The 21,003-nt window shown below is 52.4% G+C and overlaps 1 protein-coding gene across 2 annotated transcripts in view; it reads left to right on the top strand.

Annotated features, from left to right (window-relative positions):
* Dnm1 (dynamin 1) overlaps positions 1-20,016 on the top strand; it is a 39,664-nt gene extending 19,648 nt beyond the window's left edge. Inside the window, exons 10-19 of one of the 2 annotated variants that reach the window (XM_059259032.1) lie at positions 614-752; positions 5,817-5,903; positions 10,416-10,486; positions 10,663-10,714; positions 10,923-10,934; positions 14,097-14,210; positions 17,645-17,754; positions 18,896-19,007; positions 19,406-19,417; positions 19,734-20,016. In XM_059259032.1, the coding sequence (XP_059115015.1) occupies positions 614-752; positions 5,817-5,903; positions 10,416-10,486; positions 10,663-10,714; positions 10,923-10,934; positions 14,097-14,210; positions 17,645-17,754; positions 18,896-19,007; positions 19,406-19,417; positions 19,734-19,916 (892 nt within the window). In that variant the 3' untranslated portion in view covers positions 19,917-20,016. The remainder of the gene's footprint in view (positions 1-613; positions 753-5,816; positions 5,904-10,415; positions 10,487-10,662; positions 10,715-10,922; positions 10,935-14,096; positions 14,211-17,644; positions 17,755-18,895; positions 19,008-19,405; positions 19,418-19,733) is intronic. The other variant, XM_059259031.1, reaches the window with a different exon arrangement.
* Positions 20,017-21,003: the final 987 nt, after the last annotated feature.

The following is a 21,003-nucleotide window of genomic DNA, read 5'->3' as shown; positions in this document are numbered from 1 at the left end:
GTAGGGGTCGGGAGAGCGCAGCCTGGGCAGTTAAACACAGCCCAGCCCAGCAGAGGTAGCCCATGGGGCTGAGCTTCTGAGTCAGGCTGAAACAATTCAGGGGGTCCCAAAAGCTTAGATTTGAATAGAACGTGTGGCTCAGTCCGGGTCTGGCCCTTAGGAGGACCCACGGGTACAGAGAGAAGTGGCACCGGAGAAGAACAGGCAGGCGTGGGGCTGTTGAGGAGTCTGCTTTCTAGGGGGCATCCCTGGGGTAGAGGATCTGAAGTGGGGAAGGTTCTCTCAGAACAGGGGTTTGGTCCCTGACACCTCTGGCCATAACCCCAGAGCCCCGAGGGAGGGGGTGCTTGGTAGCACCTAGCAGGTGCAACCCTGGGAGAGGGGGAGGGCAGGGTCCCACGCTCATGTTGTCTTCTGTTCTCTCTCTCTCTTTGTTGGTGTCTCTCTTTCCCCATGCCTGTGCCATCCTCACCCACCCCTGAGCCCGGCCGCTTGGCTTTCACTCCCACTCTCTTCCCCTCTGCCCTCCCGGCTGCTCCCCTCCCTGCCCCTTCCTCCTCCTCCTCCTCCTCCTCCTCCTCCTCCTCCTCCTCCTCCTCCTCCTCGGGTGCAGGACGGGCCTCTTCACACCTGATCTCGCTTTTGAAGCCACAGTGAAAAAGCAGGTGCAGAAGCTTAAAGAGCCCAGTATCAAGTGTGTGGACATGGTAGTCAGTGAACTCACGTCCACCATCAGAAAGTGTAGCGAAAAGGTATGGCGGCCGCCTGGGAGGGGCTGGGCCCGGCCGTCACCCCTACCTGGTGGCTATGGCTTCCCACGGGCAGAACCATCTGCCTAGCAGATGTGATGGCCTCTTGGCTCCCCATTGGGACCCAGGCACCCATTCAGGCCAGGCAGTCCCTGGCCCAAGACTTCCTGCCATCTTAGAACCCCGGGAATACTTTCACTCAGGATGCCATCAGACAGCCCTGGCAGAAGGGCTGCACCCCAACCCACGGGTCCCCTTTCCGTCGGTAAGGATGATCGTACAGTGCCAACCAACCACAGTGATGGTAGGTGATGGCCGCTGTTTATTGAGCAGCTACTCCGTGCTTCAGTGGGCTGAGTGCTGGTCCTTACCAGTGTCTGATTTAGTCCTCTCAACAACTTTAAGAAGTGGGCAACATCATTGCCCTTGCTTTACAGGTGATCAGACAGATCTCAGGGAAAGCAGAGGGTGACTTAGACTTACAAAGAGGGCCCAGGGTCAGGGCCTCTGGGGAGAGGAGAGCCATCCCAGGGACCTCAAAACCAATTTGCCCTAAAGCGTATTGCATTGCTCAGTGCCAACAGTCCACACGAGTCAAACACGTAGGAGCCTCTTTTGAGTCGTCTGTGACCTTTTCGATGCCCTTTCCTTATGTGTCCACTCTTGGCCATTTTGAGGACTTTTAGCCAGGTTGTCCAAAGCAGTGCTTGCTCTCAGCTCCCATTGGCAGTGGGAGCTTTGCCAGAATTCCCATGCTGTCTGTCCCTGCCCTCAGCGGTGAGCTGAACCTTGCGTGGATCTGAAATGTCCCTCGAGCTGAGGTCTATGTGTGGAGCACACATCTGCCTTAACTCCGAGTTTCTAAAGTGCCACCCAGTTCTTTTCTCTGGTCCCTGTGCTGTGGGGTCCTTGGGTCCCCAGGCCCTCTGTCCGCTGGGCTCAATCCATGGCAGAAAGGTTGCCGGGTCTATGAGAAGTCTGTGTCCTTAGAATCCTGCCGGTAGGCACTTAGCATGCTCCAATGCTTACACTGGTTTTTTTTTTTTTTTTTGTTGTTTTTGTTCTTTTCTCTCCCCCCCTCCCCCCCCCCCCCCCGTCTCTGCCCTTCCCTTCACCCACCTCCCCCCCCACCCCTTTTTTTGAGACATAGCCTCACTGTCTGGCCCAGGCTGACCTAGACTCCATGGCAGTCCTCCTGTCTCAGCCTCTTGAGCACTAGGAATAAAAGCATGAACCACCACACCCAGCTTAAAAACTTCCATATTTCTGGGCTGGCCAGATGGCTCAGTGGGTAAAGCATTCACTGTGCATATGTGCCCATATACACATCATGCACATACAATATTAATACAGTAAAATAACTAACTTCAAAAACTTTCCTATTTCTACAACATAATTGGCTTGTTTATTTTAACCATGCTGACACTGGATCCATATATTGCTCTTTTTTCTACACACTCTGGGTAGAATTATTACATACCGTATATAAACATTTTTTTCTGAGATAGGATTTCCCTGTGTAGCCCTGGCTGTCGTGGAACTTACTCTAGAGACCAGGCTGGCCTCTGCCTCTGGAGTGCTGGGATTAAAGGCGTGCACCACCACTGCCTGGCCCTATATAAACATTTTTAACGGTGACATAAGAGGTCATTAAATGAATTTACCTGACTAGTTTCCTATTGAACATTTAATCTCTATTTTTAAATATCATAAAGAAACAGGGGCTGGGGAGGTGGCTCAGTTGGTAAAGTGCTTGCCACACAAGCAGGAAGACCTGGGTTTGGATCCCCAGTGCCCACGTGGAAAGCCAGATGCAGCAACACACCTGTGGTCCCAGAGCTAGAAAGGCAGACTGGCAGGTCCCTGGAGTCACTCAGCACTGACTTCTGGCCCCCACATGAAGATCCCATTACGCTTCTTTATCTTGGATGGTCTCCTTAAGATAAATTCCTAGAAGATACATAACTAGATACAAACAGTCCGCAGTGTAGGATGCTTTGCTCAGCTGCATCCCTAAGGAGAGCAGTAATTGTGAATGATTCAGCTTTGAAGGCAATCCACATGCCCCTCCAGAGGCGATCAATAGGTAAAGTAATGCCGCCACCGTGGGAAACTGCAAGGGTTTAAAGAGCAGGTGGGTGTGGTTGTCCACGCCTGCGATCCCAGCACTCTGGAGTGGAGGCAGGAGGCCCATGAGGTCAAGGTCATTCTCTGCTACACAGTAAGAGGCCAGCCTGGGTTACATGAGACCCTGTCTCAAAAGAAAAGAGGCAGGACAGGCTTGTGTGCTTCCGTCCACGTGTCCCTCTATGATGGAAAGGGAGTGTGGAACACATGTTACAGAAAAGAATATGTGTAGCATTTTGAGGGAAAATTAGTAAATATTGAACACTAAAATCCAAAGTCATATTTAGCCAATGATAACCATTGTTTTGAAAGAGAGAAAGGAATATAGGGGCTGTTTTTATTTCACATTTAAATCTTTTGTGGTTATTGAGATGGTTCCCGGGAGCAGGGAGCTTGCTTCCCAGACAACACCGATCTTAAGGGAGAACCGTATTTTTGCCATATGATTTAACTCCAGCAGTCATTTTTCTTTATATGACAAAATCCACTTATATTTGTGTGGGTTTTTTTTTTTTTTTTTCCCTTTTTAGGTTTTTTGAGACAGGGTTTCTCTCTGTAGCCCTGGCTGCCCTGGAACTCCCTCTCTAGACCGGGCTGGCCTGGAACTCACAGAGATCCGCCTGCCTCTGCCTCCCGAGTGCTGGGATTAAAGGCCTGCATTACCACCACCGCCTGGCTTTGTGGGTTTTGGGTTTTTTTTTTTTTTTTTTTTAACCTGTGTTTTCTAAGCCACTCCTGACAGAAGTTTGGTATTACTCCTAGCCCTGCTAGGGTTAGTTTTGTGGTGGTGGTGTTGTTTCATCTCTGGATACAGCTGAAAGTTTGATGTTTAGGTATAAGATAAGAAGAGAGGTACCATGCTTGACACTTGGAAGGAGTGTTCGGTGGTCAGCAGGCAGGGCTAGGCTTTGAACCAGGGATTCATGGCTTCAGGAGCTTCATCCCTGACCCCAAAACCAATAGGATCCAGGCTGGCTACTCTGCTCAGCCAAGGACCCAGAGAGAGAGAAAGGTTTCATCTTAAAAACTGGTGGAAAGTCCTGGCAGAGCTCCGAGGCCGCCAGAACGGAAAAATACGCTGGAAGGAGCTGAACCTCTTGAGGGGCTGAGGCAGCCTGTCCGTATGGGACATGTGGAAAACTTGAGACATGTAGAGCCAGGCACTTAGCAGGGAGCTGGCCATGCTTTTTGGCAAATTGCTCCGTCCTTCCTAGCCCCACCCCCACCCCTGCCCTGGGAGGAAGCCTTGGACCACCTCAAAGGCCTGGTGACTGTGACTCAGCCCCAAATCTCTGCCCAGACTCAGAGGCTAAGTACAGAGAGGCACACAGGGCAGCAGACCCATCTGGCCGGCATTTCTAAGCCCCAGGTCTCAGGCCGGTCCTCCCACACGGTCCTCCCACACGGTCCTCCCACACGGTCCTCCCACACGGTCCTCCCACACGGTCCTCCCACACTGTCTCAGCCCCTTGTGCGAGGCTGTGTCTCAGCTGTACCCTTGGCCTCGCTGCGGGAAGGTTGGATGTGTCTTCTCCCAAGTCAGCCTCTTCTGGGCTGGTCTCCTGAGCTCCACTCTCTTCTCCCGTCCTCCTGTCCATCCTGACAGCCCCTCTTGTCCTTCATATTGCCCTCAGAACCAGGCACAGAGTGCTTGGCTGTCTTCCCACAGGATTCACCTGAGAGTCTTGACCCAGTGCAGGGTGACTAGCAGGACCAGGAACTGTCCAAGCTTCCCCTGGGGGAAAGGTGGTCCTGGTGGGTGGTCTCCACCTTCAGAAACTCACTGAGAAGCCCTGTCCAAGTCAGAAGATAGAGGAGCCTCTGCCTATTCTCCCGGCAAGGAGGGCAAAGACATTCATCTTCCATTCATTTTCTCATTCCTCCAACACACCCTCCTGGAGCATGGGTGGTGCCCCGCCCTGCCACAGCCCTGGGGGACAGTTACTACCAAGACAGACGGAAGAGGCTGAGGCAGCAGAGGGAGGCCCTGACTCAGTCCTTAGTCCTCAATCTGGACAGGCTTTCAGGAAGAGGTGGCAGCTAAGAGAGGCTCCAGAAGAATGAGTTATCTGGGCTTTGTCCAGAACCTGGCTGGGCCGAGGGCAGGGTTCCTAGGAGTTCAAGGTCATCCTTGGCTACATCGCAGACCCTACTGGGTCGGCTAAGTCTCAGACCCTGGCAGATGTAGCTTGAGATGATGGCGGCAGACAGGCATGCTAAGGGAGACAGGACTGGGTGGGTTCTACCAAGTGGTCCCATGGCCCAGCCAGGCCCCCGCGGGGTACTGCGCATGCTGCTGACACACTATCTCTGCATGTCCCCTGTGTCCTTGCATGCCTGCGCCAGGTGGCTCCTGCATGTCCTCTGGCGTGGTTGTTGTTTTCCTCCTTCCCCGGCCTGACTCGGGAGGCTGATTGCCACCATGGGCCCTCCCCTTCCCAGTTTCTCCCGGATAGGTCTCTGGGGGTGGCTCCTTGCATGACTCCTCCCCTGGCTGTCACTTAAAGCCTTTATGGAGGCGAGGGGTAACCCCAAGGGCCAGTGAAAGGATGCCTCAAAGGCCTCCCTCCATCTGCTAGGTTGGTCTTCAAGATGGCCACTGTCAAGATGGCGGCCACTGCAGCCATCCCTTTCTATGGTTCTCCCCGTGGAGACTCCCCCTTGCCCATTGAAATTGCCCGGGGTGGGCCAGTAAAGATGGTCCGGGAACCAGGAAGACCCTTGAATTGCCATTTAGAGCCCACGCTTGGGTGGAAGGAGTGGCCATGGCTTGGTGCCATCAGCTTCCTGGGGCTCCAGGGCTCTCTTCTTGGCCTGGCTGGTGTTCCCCTGCATATCTCCCACCCCACACCCCTGGGTCCCTGTACTCAGGTGGGGTTGGGTGCCTGATGCCCAGGCCCTGTGTGTACGTGGCTTTGTCTCCTCCTGCCCTTTCTCCAGCTCCAGCAATACCCACGTCTTCGGGAGGAGATGGAACGTATTGTGACCACTCACATCCGGGAACGAGAGGGCCGCACCAAGGAGCAGGTGAGCCACAGTCTCCATCCCCCTTTATCTTTCAAAGTAACTTTCCGATCCTCTCCGACCATTTTCTTATGGGATAAGAAAGTTAACAGAAATTGGATTGTTTTAGCCATTTTTGAAGGGCACAGTTCAGCGATATTGAGTACCTTGACATCATGGTACCATCGCTACCAACCACAGAAGACTTTGCGTCTTGAAATGTACTTCTCATCAACAGTCCCCTCCCAGCTCCTGACAGACACTTTTCTTTCTGTGTCTATGAATTTATCTAGGTTCCTGTGGTAAGTGAAATCATACAGTATTTTAATCCTTTGGTGGATGGCTTGTTTCACTTAGCCTAATGCCTTCAAGGTTCATCCAAAATACTGTAGCATCTACCAGAATATTCCTTTTTAATACTTGAACAATATTTTGTGAACTATACACTACATGTTTGTTTACCCATTGAAGTCTTTCCACCTTAAGAAAAAAGTGGGTGTTTTGCCTGTGTTTATGTCTATTCATCATTTTTGTGTCTGGTGCCCACAAGGTGATCCAGAAAAGGGCATTGGATCCCCTGGGAATGAAGTCACAGATAGGTGAGAGCTGCCTTGTGGGTGCTGGGAATTGAACCAGGGTCCTCTGGAAGAGCAGCTAGTACTCGTAATCACTGAGCCCTCTCTCCAGCCTCTCTCTGCCATCTTTTGGCTGTTGTATATAATCCTGCTAATAAACATGGCTGTGCAAATACTTCCTCAGGTCCCTGCTTGCAGTTCTTTGGGGTCTATACTCAGAAGTGGAAATGATGGATCATGTGGTAATGCTGCCTACCATATGTTTATTAGTGGTCCTGGGAATTGAATGTAGGGCCAAGCACATGCTAAGCACACACAGCTACATTCCAGGTCCCGTTGGCTTAGTTATTTGAGGAACCACCATTCTGATAGTGCACTTTTACATCCCCACCGCGTTCTCCTTTCCCCTTTCTTCTTCCCTTTCTTGTTCCTCTGTCTCTACTTCCGTCCATCCTTTCTTCTTTTCTTCCCTTCCCACCCGCCCTCCACCCCCTAGGCTGGCCACACACCCGTGATTCTCCTGCCTCATTTTCTGGAGTGCTTGGATTACAGGCATGCAGCACTGCACCCAGACCCCAGAGCCTTCCTTTTTCTTAGTCTGTCGTCTGTCTTCCTCAGCTTTCTGGCAGTCTGTCCAGGCATCTCCCTGGAGGCCGCTCTCTGTTTGTTTGCTTTGTCTCTGGCTAACCTTATAGCCCTCACAGACACTGCTCCTTTTGCATCTCCATTCATAAAATATTCATTCATTCACAAATTTAGACTGCAGATGTTATCTTTGGGCCTGGAAGAGCAGAGATATTCCAGCCCATTCTGGACCTCCTGAGGCTCAAAACAGGGTCTCACTATGTAACTGGCTTAGAACTCACTATGTAGACCAGGCTGGCCTCAAACTCACAGAGATCTCCCTGCATGTTTTTAAGTCCTTATTCTGCCAGATGCCTTTATGAACAACTATAATCCCAGATTCCTTGGAGATGAGGCAGGGGGATCAAAAGTTTGAAGTCAACCTAGACAACATACAGAGACCCTGTTTCAAAACAAATAAATAAAATAAAACCAGGGCTGGGGCTCAGTGAGTAAAGCCTCTGCTGTTAAGTGTGAGGACCTGAGTGTGAATCGGCAGAACCCACGGACGATCAGGCGTGGTAGTGTACACTTACAATCCCAGGGCTCCTACAGCAAAATGGAAGGCAAGCCCGAAGAAAGCGGGGTGTGATGGCCCACGCTCTTCGTCCCGGCACTTGGGAAGCAGAGACAAGAGGCTCTCTCTGAATTTGAAGCCAGACTGGTCTACATAGCAAGTTCCAGCCTGGCTTCCATAGAGGGACTCTGTCTTGACAACTTCCCTCAAAAGAGAGAGGAGGGTGGAGCCCAAAATCCAGCTAGCCTGGTGTATGGTAAATAGCAAGAGAGCTTGCCTCAAACAAGGTAGAAGGTAAGGAAGGCTGCTCCAGGCTGTCCTCTGACCTCCACATGCACACCATGGCACATACATGGCTCTCATACACTTGATCTACCTCCTCCACAAAATCGATTGGGCGTGTTGCTTCGAGGCATCCTCACCTTGATCCCTCCCTCCCTATCTCTCCCTCCAGCCCTCCCCCTTGTGTGTGTGTGTGTGTGTGTGTGTGTGTGTGTAGACTTCTATAGCTCAGGCTGCTTTGAATTCAGTGTGTAGCGGAGGCTAAACTTGAACTTCTGCTGCTCCCGCCTCCCCCACCCCCAGGACTCTGATTACAGGAGTAAACCACCACACCCAGTTTATGTGATGTTGGAGGTTGAAGACTCAAGCCAGGACTTCCTTCAGGCTAGGCAAGGACTCTGTCACCTGAGCCACACCCCAGCATCACCTCTGTCTCTAGGAATCATATTTTTCTTTCTTTCTTTTTTTTTTTCATGTCTTTTTCCAATAATTGCACTAGTTAACATCCACTGACTATCTTTGACACGCTGGACAAGCGACTCGCTTCATCTTAACATGTCTTCGCCAGTCCTTTGTGGGCAGGCATGCATGCTTTGCGGAGTGTGGGCCTCCGGAAGGATGGGCTCCAGGCTCACGGGAAGGAGCAGACTTGGGGCTGGACTCAGCAACCACTTTCACCAAGAGCCAAGGCTGGACATGGTGGTACTTGTCTGGAATCCTACCTCCCCGGAGGCAGAGGCAGGAGGATCAGGTGTTCAAAGCCATCCTCAGCTACATAAGGAGTTTGAAAAGAAAGACTCAAGTACAAATGCTTCACATTTCAGAATCTGCAGTGTGTGTGTGTGTTCCCCTGCCACAGCCTAGACTTTTCCTACGCTTTTGAACATTGAGTCTTTCTTTCTTTTTTTATTTTTGTTTTCTGAGACAGGGTTTCTTTGTGTAGCCTTGGCTGTTCTGGAGCTCTCTCTGTAGACTGGACTGACAGTCAACTCAGGGATCTACCTGCCTCCGCCTCCCGCATGCTGGGATCAAAGGCGTGCGCCACCACTGCCCAAGTCTTTCATTGTCGGGTCTCCCTAACCTATTTTACTTTCTAGTAGCCACTAGTTTGTTCCCAGTTTTCTCCCATTACAAGTTATACCACAGCCAAGCACGATGACCCAGGCCTGTGGTCCTTGCTACTGGGAAGACTGAGGTATGAGGAGCATTTAAACCCAGGAGTCCAAGGCTAGCCTGGGCAGCAAACCTCAACATCTTATCTCAGAGAAGGAGGAGGAGAAGAAGGAGGAGAAAGGGAAGGAGAAGAAGAGGAGAAGGGGGAGAAAATAAAATAGAAAGAACAAACAAAAGGGAGGAACTTTGCCTTGGACATTCTGGATCTATATCTTTGATTATTTGATGAGTTTATCTGAGATATAATTCTAGAAAGGTATGTGTTCATTTTAACATTAAGCATTACCAAATTGTCCTCCACCAGGTGGCACTAATTGTTCTTAGTGGTTTCTCTTGCCTCACTTATGTAGGTAAACTGTTTCATCCTCATCTTAGCTGTACAAAAAATTAGAATTACAGTTCTGGGGCTAGAGAGAGGGCTCAGAGGTGAAGAGCACTGGCTGATCTTAGAGAGGACTGGGGTTCAGTTCCCAGCACCCACATGCAGCTCACAACCACCTGTAACTCCAGTTCAGGGGGAATCTGACGCCCTCTTCTGGCCTCTGTGGGCACTGCATGCACTTTGTGCACATACACAAATGTAGGCAAAACTTCCATACACACAACATAAACAATACTCAATAAATATTTAAAGTAAAAAAGGAAAAGAATTACAGTTCCATCTCCCTATGCCATCCTGACCTTTTATTAATACCTATTATTTGTTAGGGTTAAGAAGGATTTTTTTTTTTTTTTTTTTTTTTTACTTTTTTGAGACAGGGTTTCTGTGTAGTCCTGGCTGTCCTGGAACTCGCTCTTAGACCAGGCTGACCTTGAACTCAGAGATCCTCTTACCTCTGCCTCTTGAGTGCTGAGATTAAAGGCGTGTGCCACCAACCCTTTTCTTTTTCAGATTTTTTTTTTTTTTTGGTTTTTTGAGACAGGGTTTCCCTGTGTAGCTTTGTGCCTTTCCTGTAACTCACTTGGTAGCCCAGGCTAGCCTCGAACTCACAGAGATCCGCCTGGCTCTGCCTCCCGAGTGCTGGGATTAAAGGTGTGTGCCACCACCGCCCAGCTTCTTTTTCAGATTTTAAAGAGGTTTTATTAGCATATATTTATTATATAATAATAGGGTTAGGGTTAGTTTCAGTTTCTCTACATTCTTTATTGACTGTTAGCATGTCTTCTGTGAAATGTCCATTCAGGTTCTTTGACTGTTTTGACCTCTTTTCTTTGGTCTTTCAGTTGTTGACTGTAGGGACTTTTTACTTATTGTGGGCACTAACCTTCTAAATGTACTGAAAGTATCTCTCTGCTAGCTTGTCAGACATTCTTAAACTTTGTGGCATCTTTTCTATTTGCTCGCCGACTTGTGGACCCTTGAAGGTCATGCTTCTCATCGACATTGAGCTGGCTTATATGAATACCAACCACGAGGATTTCATAGGCTTTGCCAAGTGAGTGCTCCCAGGGCTGTGGTGTGACCCTTGTGTGTGTGCACATACGCGTGTATGTGTGCACATTGTGTATGTAGATTCCATTTCTGCCAACTTAACCCTCTAAGTCCCGTGCCCCACGAGCAGTGGAGCTGGGCCTTTGGAGAGTTTTGAGACCCTCTCCTCTCACTCACCAGTGCTCAGCAGAGGAGCAACCAGATGAACAAGAAAAAGACTTCAGGGAACCAGGTGAGTGGCCCCCGTGCTCCCGTCCGAGGGATGGAGGGTACCAGATGGACTTGGAGCTCTGAGGAAACCCCCTCCCAAGAGGAAGGGTCCACGGGGGCCAGAGAGCCTGTCTGTCATCTGCCAGCCACAAGCTTTCCACTCTGCCTCAGTAATCCTCTCTCCTCTCTCCCCAATGCTTCTCGTGGTTGCTATGGTTACCTCTTTGCAGGATGAGATTCTGGTGAGTACCAGGACTGGGGTTCTCGGCTTGTGCAGTGAGGGGAGGTGGAGTCTCATTGGTGATGGGGATCTGCATGTGGGCAGTGGGTACTCTTCGGCTTGAGCACCTTGCACATACCTGCACATGAATTCCCTATCTTCTCACAGGACAGAGAAAGTCCAGCCATGCACACAGTCCCATCCACCCATCTATAACTGTGCACAAGCCAGGCACCTACTGATTGCAGAGCTAGATTACATGGGGATGGGTGGGCCAGTGCTAGGTAGGTGCTCTTTAAATGTCTGGGATGAGTGTTTGGGGGATGGATATGAGACAGGCATGTTTTTAAGAAGCTGACAGTGACCTCGAGATGATGAAAAATCATGGTCCAGTCCTTCCTCACCTGGCTTCCTGCTCCATGCTTCAAATGTCTGCAGAAATGGCACTGAAGTAGTCTTCGCTCAACCCTGTTGTACACACGAGTACTAGAATCCTCTGCAGTTCCCACATGGTTTTCAAAGGCTGTGATTGGTTAAATGCTGTTTCCCATCCAGGCTTGGGTCTTGGTTATTTCCAGCCCCAGGTACTGAGTCCCAGCATACAGTAGGTGCTCAGAGAAAGAAGGTGTAAAGGAACTGTATCCCAGGAAGGCTCAGCTCAGACAGTGCCTGCTGGTCCCTGGACAGGAGTCCAGAATCTGCTCCTACCCCTTGGAGACCCGGACCTATAGACAGGACCCCAGTAGGGCCTCTGAGAGTCCTGGGCAGGATGAGAACCTCTAGTTCAGGGACTCTAAACCTAGGAGAGATAGGTTAGCCAGGGAGAGTGTAGAGAGGAGAATAAAGGCTGCAGACCAGGAGAAGAGTAGCAAGATCTGCAGGCCAGATCCTGGGACAGGAATGGACTCAGTTCCAAAGGCAAGGCACTGAGGCGATCCCACCAGCAGGGTGGGAGAGGGTTGGCAGGGTACCTGACTCCTGTGGCCCTACTAACTGACCAAAGCAGTGGTATCTCCCTCTGCTGAGACACTGATAGATTGTGTGATTTGAATTCTCAGTGAGATTCTCGGAAGCCTGAGGGGGTCAGGAAAGCCTTAAAGCAAGTTGTGCTCCAGGCCTTCACCACCAGCCCCAGGCCTCCAGGGATCTCTCTGGATGCTCAGAGAAGCAGCCAGTGAGGTCAGGGCCAGGGAGGGAGCAGAAGCAATCCCCTTCTCCTCAGTCAGTATTACTGCCAGGGCCTGGGCAACGATCCTGCCCTTGGTGGTGGTGTCCCAGGTCTGTGGCGATGTCTGGGGATCAACTGCTTGCCGCCATGAAAATGGGCTCTTGTTGGTTATTCTGAAATTTTTGTAGGAAGTTCAGGCCTAGACATGTGTGGCTCTGCCTCTTCCTGCTGCCCTGAGGACTCTTAGAACTGTCACAGTTTAGCAGTCATTTATTCACGGCACCAAAGCATTTATCCATCACTCCCTGACTGCCCAGCACTATGCAAGGTGGTAAGGGTCCAGGAAAACTCATGAATTAGCTGGGAAGGTTGTATAAATGGATAATATCCTCATCCTCCTTTCCCCACAGAGAGAGAAAGAGAAAGAGAGGGAGAGGGAGAGAGAGAGAGAGGAGAGGGAGAGAGAGAGAGAGAGAGAGAGAGAGAGAGAGAGAGAGAGAGAGAGAGAGATTACCATTGCCGTCTCTGTTACAGAAGCGAACAGAGGAGACTGATCAGAGGTCATTACTGTACTCATGATGGACATGAGGGCAGGGAGGGCTGCTCACCATGGAAATCTGAGCTGATACCAAAGGGCCAGTAGGTATATGCCAGGCAGAAAAGGGAAGAGGAGCAACTGCAGAGTTAGAAACATGTCAAAGTAGATGCTCAAGTGACATGTGGAGTTGCCTTGTCCAAATAGCCGACACACTCTGCTTGCATACTCTTAGCAATGGGGAACTCACTCTGTAGCAAAGCGGCCAGTCTCTGGCTCACACATCCCTGGCTCACACACCTCTGGCTTACACACCTCTGGCTCACACATCCCTAGCTCACACATCTCTGGCTCACACACCTCTGGCTCACACACCTCTGGCTCACACATCCCTAACTCACACACCTCTGGCTCACACACCTCTGGCTCACACATCCCTAGCTCACACACCTCTGGCTCACACATCCCTAGCTCACACACCTCTGGCTCACACACCTCTGGCTCACACACCTCTGGCTCACACATCTCTGGCTCACACACCTCTGGCTCACACATCTCTGGCTCGCACACCTCTGGCTTACACACCTCTGGCTCACACATGCCTGGCTCACACCTCTCTGGCTCACACATCTCTGGCTCACACACCTCTGGCTCACACATCCCTAGCTCACACATCCCTGGCTCACACATCCCTGACTCACACACCTCTGGCTCACACATCCCTAGCTCACACATCCCTGGCTCACACATCCCTGACTCACACACCTCTGGCTCACACATCCCTGACTCACACACCTCTGGCTCACACACCTCTGGCTCACACATCCCTAGCTCACACATCTCTGGCTCACACACCTCTGGCTCACACATCCCTAGCTCACACACCTCTGGCTCACACACCTCTGGCTCACACACCTCTGGCTCACACATCTCTGGCTCGCACACCTCTGGCTTACACACCTCTGGCTCACACATGCCTGGCTCACACCTCTCTGGCTCACACACCTCTGGCTCACACATCCCTAGCTCACACATCTCTGGCTCACACACCTCTGGCTCACACATCCCTAGCTCACACATCTCTGGCTCACACATCCCTAGCTCACACACCTCTGGCTCACACACCTCTGGCTCACACACCTCTGGCTCGCACACCTCTGGCTCACACATCCCTAGCTCACACATCTCTGGCTCACACACCTCTGGCTCACACACCTCTGGCTCACACATCTCTGGCTCACACATCCCTAGCTCACACACCTCTGGCTATTAGAAGGCTCTCTATCCTCAGCTGACCTTTGTTTTCCTGTCTTCCACTCTCCACTTGTGGTTCAAACTAGGGCAGGTCTGGCCCCCACCCTCTCTGACCAGTCAGGCCCCAGAGAATCGAGGAGGGGCTTTTGAATGCCCCTTCACGCATCCCGTCCTCTGTGGGGAAGCCTGGCCCCTGCTCACCAACCTCCTGCCCCCCCTCGCTCCAGGTCATTCGGAAGGGCTGGCTGACCATCAACAACATCGGCATCATGAAGGGCGGCTCTAAGGAGTACTGGTTTGTGCTGACTGCTGAGAACCTGTCCTGGTACAAGGATGACGAGGTGAGCCCAGGGTCAGGCTCGGAGCATACCATCCGCTAACCGTGGGCCAGGTCACACCCTAGAGGTCTGAGGAGACTTGTGTGAGGGGGCAGGGTAGGGTATACAGCCAGGGAGGCCCCCTCGTCTAGGCTGGAAGGGGAAGGTGGCAGCCTGGAAGCACCCTGGAGTGGGCAGGCGGGAGTGCAGGGTGCTGCTCCCTGACACAGCAGCCCAGCGGCCTTCCTGTTTTCTCACTCCAGGGCGTGCCATCTCCTCTGTGGCCCCTACAGGACCATGACACACACACACACACACACACACACACACACACACACACACACACACACACGTGTCCAGCTGCCAGACACTCAGTTAACCCCTGCCTTCACTACGCTCAATCCCTGCCAACCAAGGCAAACTGCTCGGGATGCCTCCAGGCCAAGGGACTAGCAGCGAGGATGGCCTGCAGAGCCACCCCACAGAATAGCCCCCCTGCCTCCTAGGGCACCCGGACGCCTCCACCACTCCCCTCCTGTTAGCAGTCTCCTTTAAGAATGAGTATTTGGCTTTCACATCTGGATTCCAGAGGTGACCAGCGAGAATGGGGGGGCGCAGGCAGACAGGGGGTGTTGTGGTAATGAACTCCAGCTGGCTAAGGAGTGGGGGGAAGGGACCCTCTTCCTCCTGAGGGGGCTGCCATAGGACAGGGTGCTCTCCGTGAGGCAGTGGCGTTTGAGAGTGGGGGCCTGTGATTTGGGCCACCATCCCCCTCCTGGATCACTGTTATCCTTCAAGCCTGCCTTGGGATGGGGCCCCACCTCCCACCTTGGGCGGGGTCCTCTGTCGTTACTGGCGGGGGCGCCAAGCCATCTGGACCTCATTACCCCAACCCTGGCCTCTCCTCCAGCCCAGGGGCCCCTGAAGGGATGGGATATGAGGTGGTGTGTGGCTGGGAGGTGGCTTCCTACCCTGTCATCCTGGCAATCCCCCTAGACAGCCTCCGTGGGTCTCATGTTCCCATATCTAAGATCCTTTATACAGAGTTAGGGGGATGGCGGCCCCATGGCTGCCTACCCGGGTCTTTTTTCTTTTTTTTTTTCCTTGAGTTTTGTGTATAGATTTGAGTTTAGTTGTATGTGGAAACTTGCTGAGTAGTGTATGTGGTAAGGTGGGGCCTGTGTGTGTGTGTGTGTGTGTGTGTGTGTGTGTGTGTGTGAGTGATGGATGTTGTGGGGGGTGTTGTGAGTGTGTTGTGGGTATAAACACCTAGGTGTGAATTTATGTGCTTGCATGTGACTTCATTGTCTGTGCTTGTGTGTCAGTGTGGGGGTGGGGTGGGCTGGGCTGGAGGAGGGAGTGTGCATGAGGGATATTTGAGAATATGTGTATGTGTTTGGGAAGTGAGGATGGGGGAAGGGAACTTCCCATTGTGAGGCTGTGTGTCTGAGTGTGAGTGCATGCATTTGAGTGTGAATTTGTGCTTGTATGTGTGTCTGGGCATGGATGTGCGCTTTGAAGCTGCAGTGCACAGATGCATGCCTCAGAGCTCTGGTAGTGTGAGCGCTGAAGTGCATTGTTGGGATGTGAATGCATTTTTGCATTAGGATAGCTGGAGTCTGGGCTCGGGCAGCGGTCTGGTCCCCTCTGCCCAAGCCGCATGCCCTTTAGTCTTTGGGTTGGGGAAGCCTCTTGACAGACAGGCAGTCACCCACATCACCAGCTCCGACGACCCCCCACATCTTCCCCGTCTTCCTCCGCTGCCCTCCCCCATCACCACAACCTCCCATCTGTCCCATAGCAGGATGGCAGTCCCATAGCTCTGCACCCCCTCCCAGTCCACCCAGTGCCCCCCCAGTTCCCTGTCCCAGGTCCAGGCTCTGGTTCTGGAAGACAGCGGGGTTGGTGCGGCTCTTCAGCGATGGTGCCGAGGGTCTAACCCAGCCCAGCCTAACCAATGTGCAGACTACTGTACAATTTGGGAGTCCTGAACAGGTAGTCTAAACACTGGGTAGACGGAGTGGAGGTATCCTTTGGTCCATCCAGGCAGCAGCATCTGTCCATCCGGTAGGAGCTTTGGTCCCATCCCCTGGAGATGCGGTGCCCCCCAGCCCCAGCTCCCATGTCCCCCAGCCCCAGCCGGCTAGCCGTGGTCCCTCTCTGCTCCCGACTCCCCTTCTGCCTCCTTTGACGTGGCAGGGGTGAGCGGGGAGCTTGGCTGGAAGGAGGGGCCTGGGGAGGGGGCCGGCAGGAAGGGAGGGCTGGGGGAGGAGGCCACTCCTACCTAGTGTCCAACCCTGAGCACAAGGCGGCTGTGGCGGGCCTCCCTAGATGGGTTCCAGATGTTCCCTGGCCGCGTGTACAACTTCCTCCTCTCCTCCCCCAGCCGCCCTCTGGGGCTCCCGGCCACCCGCCTGGCATAAAGAGGGCTTTATGTGGCTGCATAGGCCAGGCGGGTGTGTGGGGCAGAGGGGTGGAGATGACGCCAGGGTGGGAAAGCTAGGTCCTCCTAACCCAGCCCCCACCTGAGATCCTAGGCAAGGCTATGGAGTCCTACACAGACCATCCCTCCTGCATAGGCTCTGTGGTTATTGGGTGGGTGGGCCAGTGGGATACAGGCAGCAGAAACTTCTCCTTCCTGGTGCCCCATCGGGGTGCCTCCTCCCAGGGTCCCTGAACCCTTCCCCTGGGACACAGCCTGCAGACACAGACAAATCTGTCCACAGATTTATATAACTTCTTCCACAAAACAACACACCAACATGTTTAGACCACTGCACAAACCGTATATAAGACTATGGCCCCTTAGTCTTCCGTTCTATTCACAGTCGTCACACACACCCACAGTGACAAGCATGGTCATATTACCACATGGTCCCATGCATGCATACATGTCCTATACACAAGTGCACACAATGGTGACGGACTTGCTTGGCCTTGCAACAACCACAGAACCACACACATGTGCTCCCTGACATACAATTTCCAGGCTTGTGCTGTGTGTCTGATTGGTAACACATGGATAGCTGGAGCAGGGAGACGGGAGTGGGCTGAGCCAGCCCTTTGAAGCCTCTGGGGCTAGTGGAGTCATCCGTCCCCCCATCTCTGTAGTCAGGAAATGAAGTCAGAGGCAGCCAGGCTGGAGGCGAGAGAGCCTCCTGTGAGCCATGCCTGCCTGAGGCCCAGCCTGGCCTGTCTCCAGGACTTGCCTTCGCCAGCCCCTCAGGCTGTGGCATATATACAGGGCTGCTGAGATTGGCTTGAAAGCCACAGGGAAGGGTGCCCATGGAGTCAGGGCTCGATGGCTAGGATTTACTGTATAGCACCACGTGCGGCGTGCGGCGGGAAGGGACTACTTTGGGTGTTCACAGTCCCAGGTGCTCACCAACAGGGAACACTCTGAGGGATGGAGGCAGGTCAGTGCCAGACTGACCCCTCGTTCCTACTCCTCCCAACAGGAGAAAGAGAAGAAGTACATGCTGTCTGTGGACAATCTGAAGCTTCGTGATGTGGAGAAGGGCTTCATGTCAAGCAAGCATGTCTTTGCCCTCTTCAACACAGAGCAGAGGTACCTGCCCGCCCTGGCTGAGCTGCTGAGACCCCGGCCCTGCAAGCCCCAAACCACGCCTGCTCTGTGGAAGATGGGTGCCCAGCCCCAGGGGCCTGTCACCAGACAGCTACTGTTTCTCCTGAGTGCTAGGCCCATGTCCAGGCATCCTTCCCCCCTCCCCTTCTCTCCCCTCCTCTTCCTCGTTCCCTTCCTCCTTTTTTCACAGCCACTTACCCAGTGTCAGCTTGGCACAGAACACTCTGCCAGGCACTAGAAACAAAAAGTCTAAAGCCCCAGTCTCCTCTGGGATGGGCTCGGGGCTAGACTTCACTTCCCCAGCTCCAGGCTCGCCTGATATGGGCTCTTTCCTACTACGAAATAAGAATCCCAAACAGGGGCTGGAGAGATGGCTCAGTGGTTAAGAGCACTGGCTGCTCTTCCAAAGGTCCTGAGTTCAATTCCCAGCAACCACATGGTGGCTCACAACCATCTGTAATGAGATCTGGTGCCCTCTTCTGGCCTGCAGACATACATGCAGGCAAACACTGTATACATAATAAATAAATCTTTAAAAAAAAAAAAAAAAAAAAAAAAAAAAGAATCCCAAACAGCTGCCGGAAAGCCGGAGAGGGGGCTGAAGGGGCCTGAGACCCAAGCCAGGCCGCACCGCCTCACAGTGCAGCCAGCCTTCCTTTGTTTCGAGACAGTCTCCTTTAAGTAGTCCAAGCTGGCCTCAAACTGCCTCAGCCTCTCACGTACAGGCTTTGTCTTCCCCCCCCCGCCCCGCCCCCACCAGCCCCCTGCAGCTGAGGACCGAACCCAGGGCCTTTTGCTTGCTAAGCAAGTGCTCTACCACTGAGCTAACTCCCCAACCCCTCAAGTACGGACTTTATAGTGTGCTACCAATGCCTGACTTCAACCCCTTTCTACACACCGGGCTGCTTTCCCCCCTGAAGCATCCTAATGGCCACAGCAGACAGGACTCATTACCAACCTACTTCCAAAATGAGGGCAGTGAGGCTTGAAGAGAGGAGGGAGCCTTGCCTAGGGTCAATAAGGAAGCCAGGGATAGATACTAGGCACGAGGACCCAAAAGCCCACACCTCGGAGCAGGGTGGGGCTTTTCCTCATCTTCCCTCCCGCCTACTCCATCTTGCAGGAATGTCTACAAGGATTACCGGCAGCTGGAACTGGCCTGTGAGACACAGGAGGAGGTGGACAGCTGGAAGGCTTCCTTCCTGAGGGCTGGCGTGTACCCTGAGCGTGTTGGGGTGAGTGGTGGTGGAGCGAGGGGAGGAGCCGCTGCTTTTCCCTCGGGATCCCAGGGCACCAGGCTTTGAGAGGTTCTGAGTCCTTATTTGACTCACAAAGAGCAAGTTACCTGCATGGGTTTGAACAAAGCCCTCTGGTTTCCCCATTTTCCTCCAGTGGATGTTTTATGTATCCCCTTCCCTGCTGGAGGGCGTCTCCTGAACTCTCATACACTAGCAGCTTCAAGTCGCGTTCTCACCTCCCTCCGGCACTGTGGCAGTGTCTGTGTGTACCAGCTGACACCGCACTAGGCTCACACAATCCCTCCCCCTCTGTCTATTTCAAATGTGCTCCCTGGTGGTGGTGGTGGTGGCGGCAATGCTGATGTGGCTTCTGTGGCTCTGATGTGGGCCTCCAGGACAAGGAGAAGGTAAGTGTGCCCTTCCCCGGCTTCCTGCCATGCTCCTGGAGCCTGGCTCCAACCCTGGTCAAGTGAGGGAGCTTGGCGATGTTCTTTCCCAATGTATGGATTGAGAAACGGGGACAAATTTTAGCCACTAGGGTCAGAGTCAAGTCAATGCTGAACATGGGGAGTCTGGGGTCCTGAGAGGCACAGTGGTCAGCCCCAGGTGTCCTCAGTGCCTCTGTGGGGCAGACACCCTTGCAGGGACTGAGGTCTTAGTGACACTGGACATCTGATTGCACAGGCCTGCCACACTGATGATGCCCTGTGTTCCCAATGGCAGGCCAGCGAGACCGAGGAGAACGGCTCAGATAGCTTCATGCACTCCATGGACCCTCAGCTGGAGCGGCAGGTGGAGACCATTCGGAACCTGGTAGACTCGTACATGGCCATTGTCAACAAGACCGTGCGGGATCTCATGCCCAAGACTATCATGCACCTCATGATCAACAATGTATGTCCATAGTTGGGGGCGATGCAGGGTGGTTCTGTAGGCAAGCAGTCAGCTGGCTTATTTGCTTATTGTATTATTTATATACGCACAGGGCAGAGGAACACATGCCATTGTGGTTTGTGTTGGTCATGGGACAACTTGAGGGGGTTGGTGTTCTCCTTCCACCGTGTGGGTCTCGAGGACTGAACTCAGGTCATCAGGCTTGGCGGCACTTTTTTGTTTGTTTGTTTGTTTGTTTGTTTTCGAGACAGGGTTTCTCTGTGTAGTTTTGGTGCCTGTCCTGGATCTCACTATGTAGACCAGGCTGGCCTCGAACTCACAGAGATCCACCTGCCTCTGCCTCCTGAGTGCTGCGATTAAAGGTGTGCGCCATCAATTCCTGGCAGCAGCAAGCACTTTTATACATGAAACTATCCCATAATCCCCAAACCCTTAATTTTTATTTACTTATTTATTTTCAAGACAGGAACTCACTATGTAGCCCAGGCTGGCCTTGAACGCACAGAGATTGTCTACCTTCGCCTCCCAAGTGCTGGGATTAAAGGTGTACACCACTATGCCTGGTTCCAAAACCCCTAATTTTAATAGTATTTATTTTAAGGCAAGATATCCAAAATATTATTGTTTTGACTTTTGAGATAGGGTCTTGCTGTGGAGCTCAGGCTGACCTCAAACTTGCCGATGACCTCTACCTGGCTCTCTCCACCTCCTGAGTGCTGAGGTAACAGGCCTGTCCCACTATACCTGGCTTCAATGTAGAAAATATTAATTTAAAAAAAATATATTAGTTAATAAGATATGTTCCATACTATTTTCCCATTATGTTTTTGTAAACCTGACGTTACATATCAGGTGGGAATACATCATCTTAATTTGAATTTCAGGGAACTTGCAGTTGAAAAATAGATCTGCATACCTAGGTTGACCCAAACATGCATGTTCTTCAGGAGGAGCCAGGAACCTTCACTTTTTGAGATCTCGGGTGCTGCTTTGAAATACACCTCACAGCGCCACCACAGCCTGTAGCTTAGTGAAAAAGCAGGGCCCCAGGAAAGCAGACAGGGCTTTGAATGCTGCTGCCTGTGCCACAAATTCCCCG

Source organism: Peromyscus eremicus, chromosome 4, assembly GCF_949786415.1.
Source record: "Peromyscus eremicus chromosome 4, PerEre_H2_v1, whole genome shotgun sequence".
NCBI classification, from domain to species: Eukaryota; Metazoa; Chordata; class Mammalia; order Rodentia; family Cricetidae; genus Peromyscus; species Peromyscus eremicus.
The sequence above is the reverse complement of the archived record's forward strand: the minus strand, read 5'-3'. Positions and strand labels throughout refer to the sequence as shown.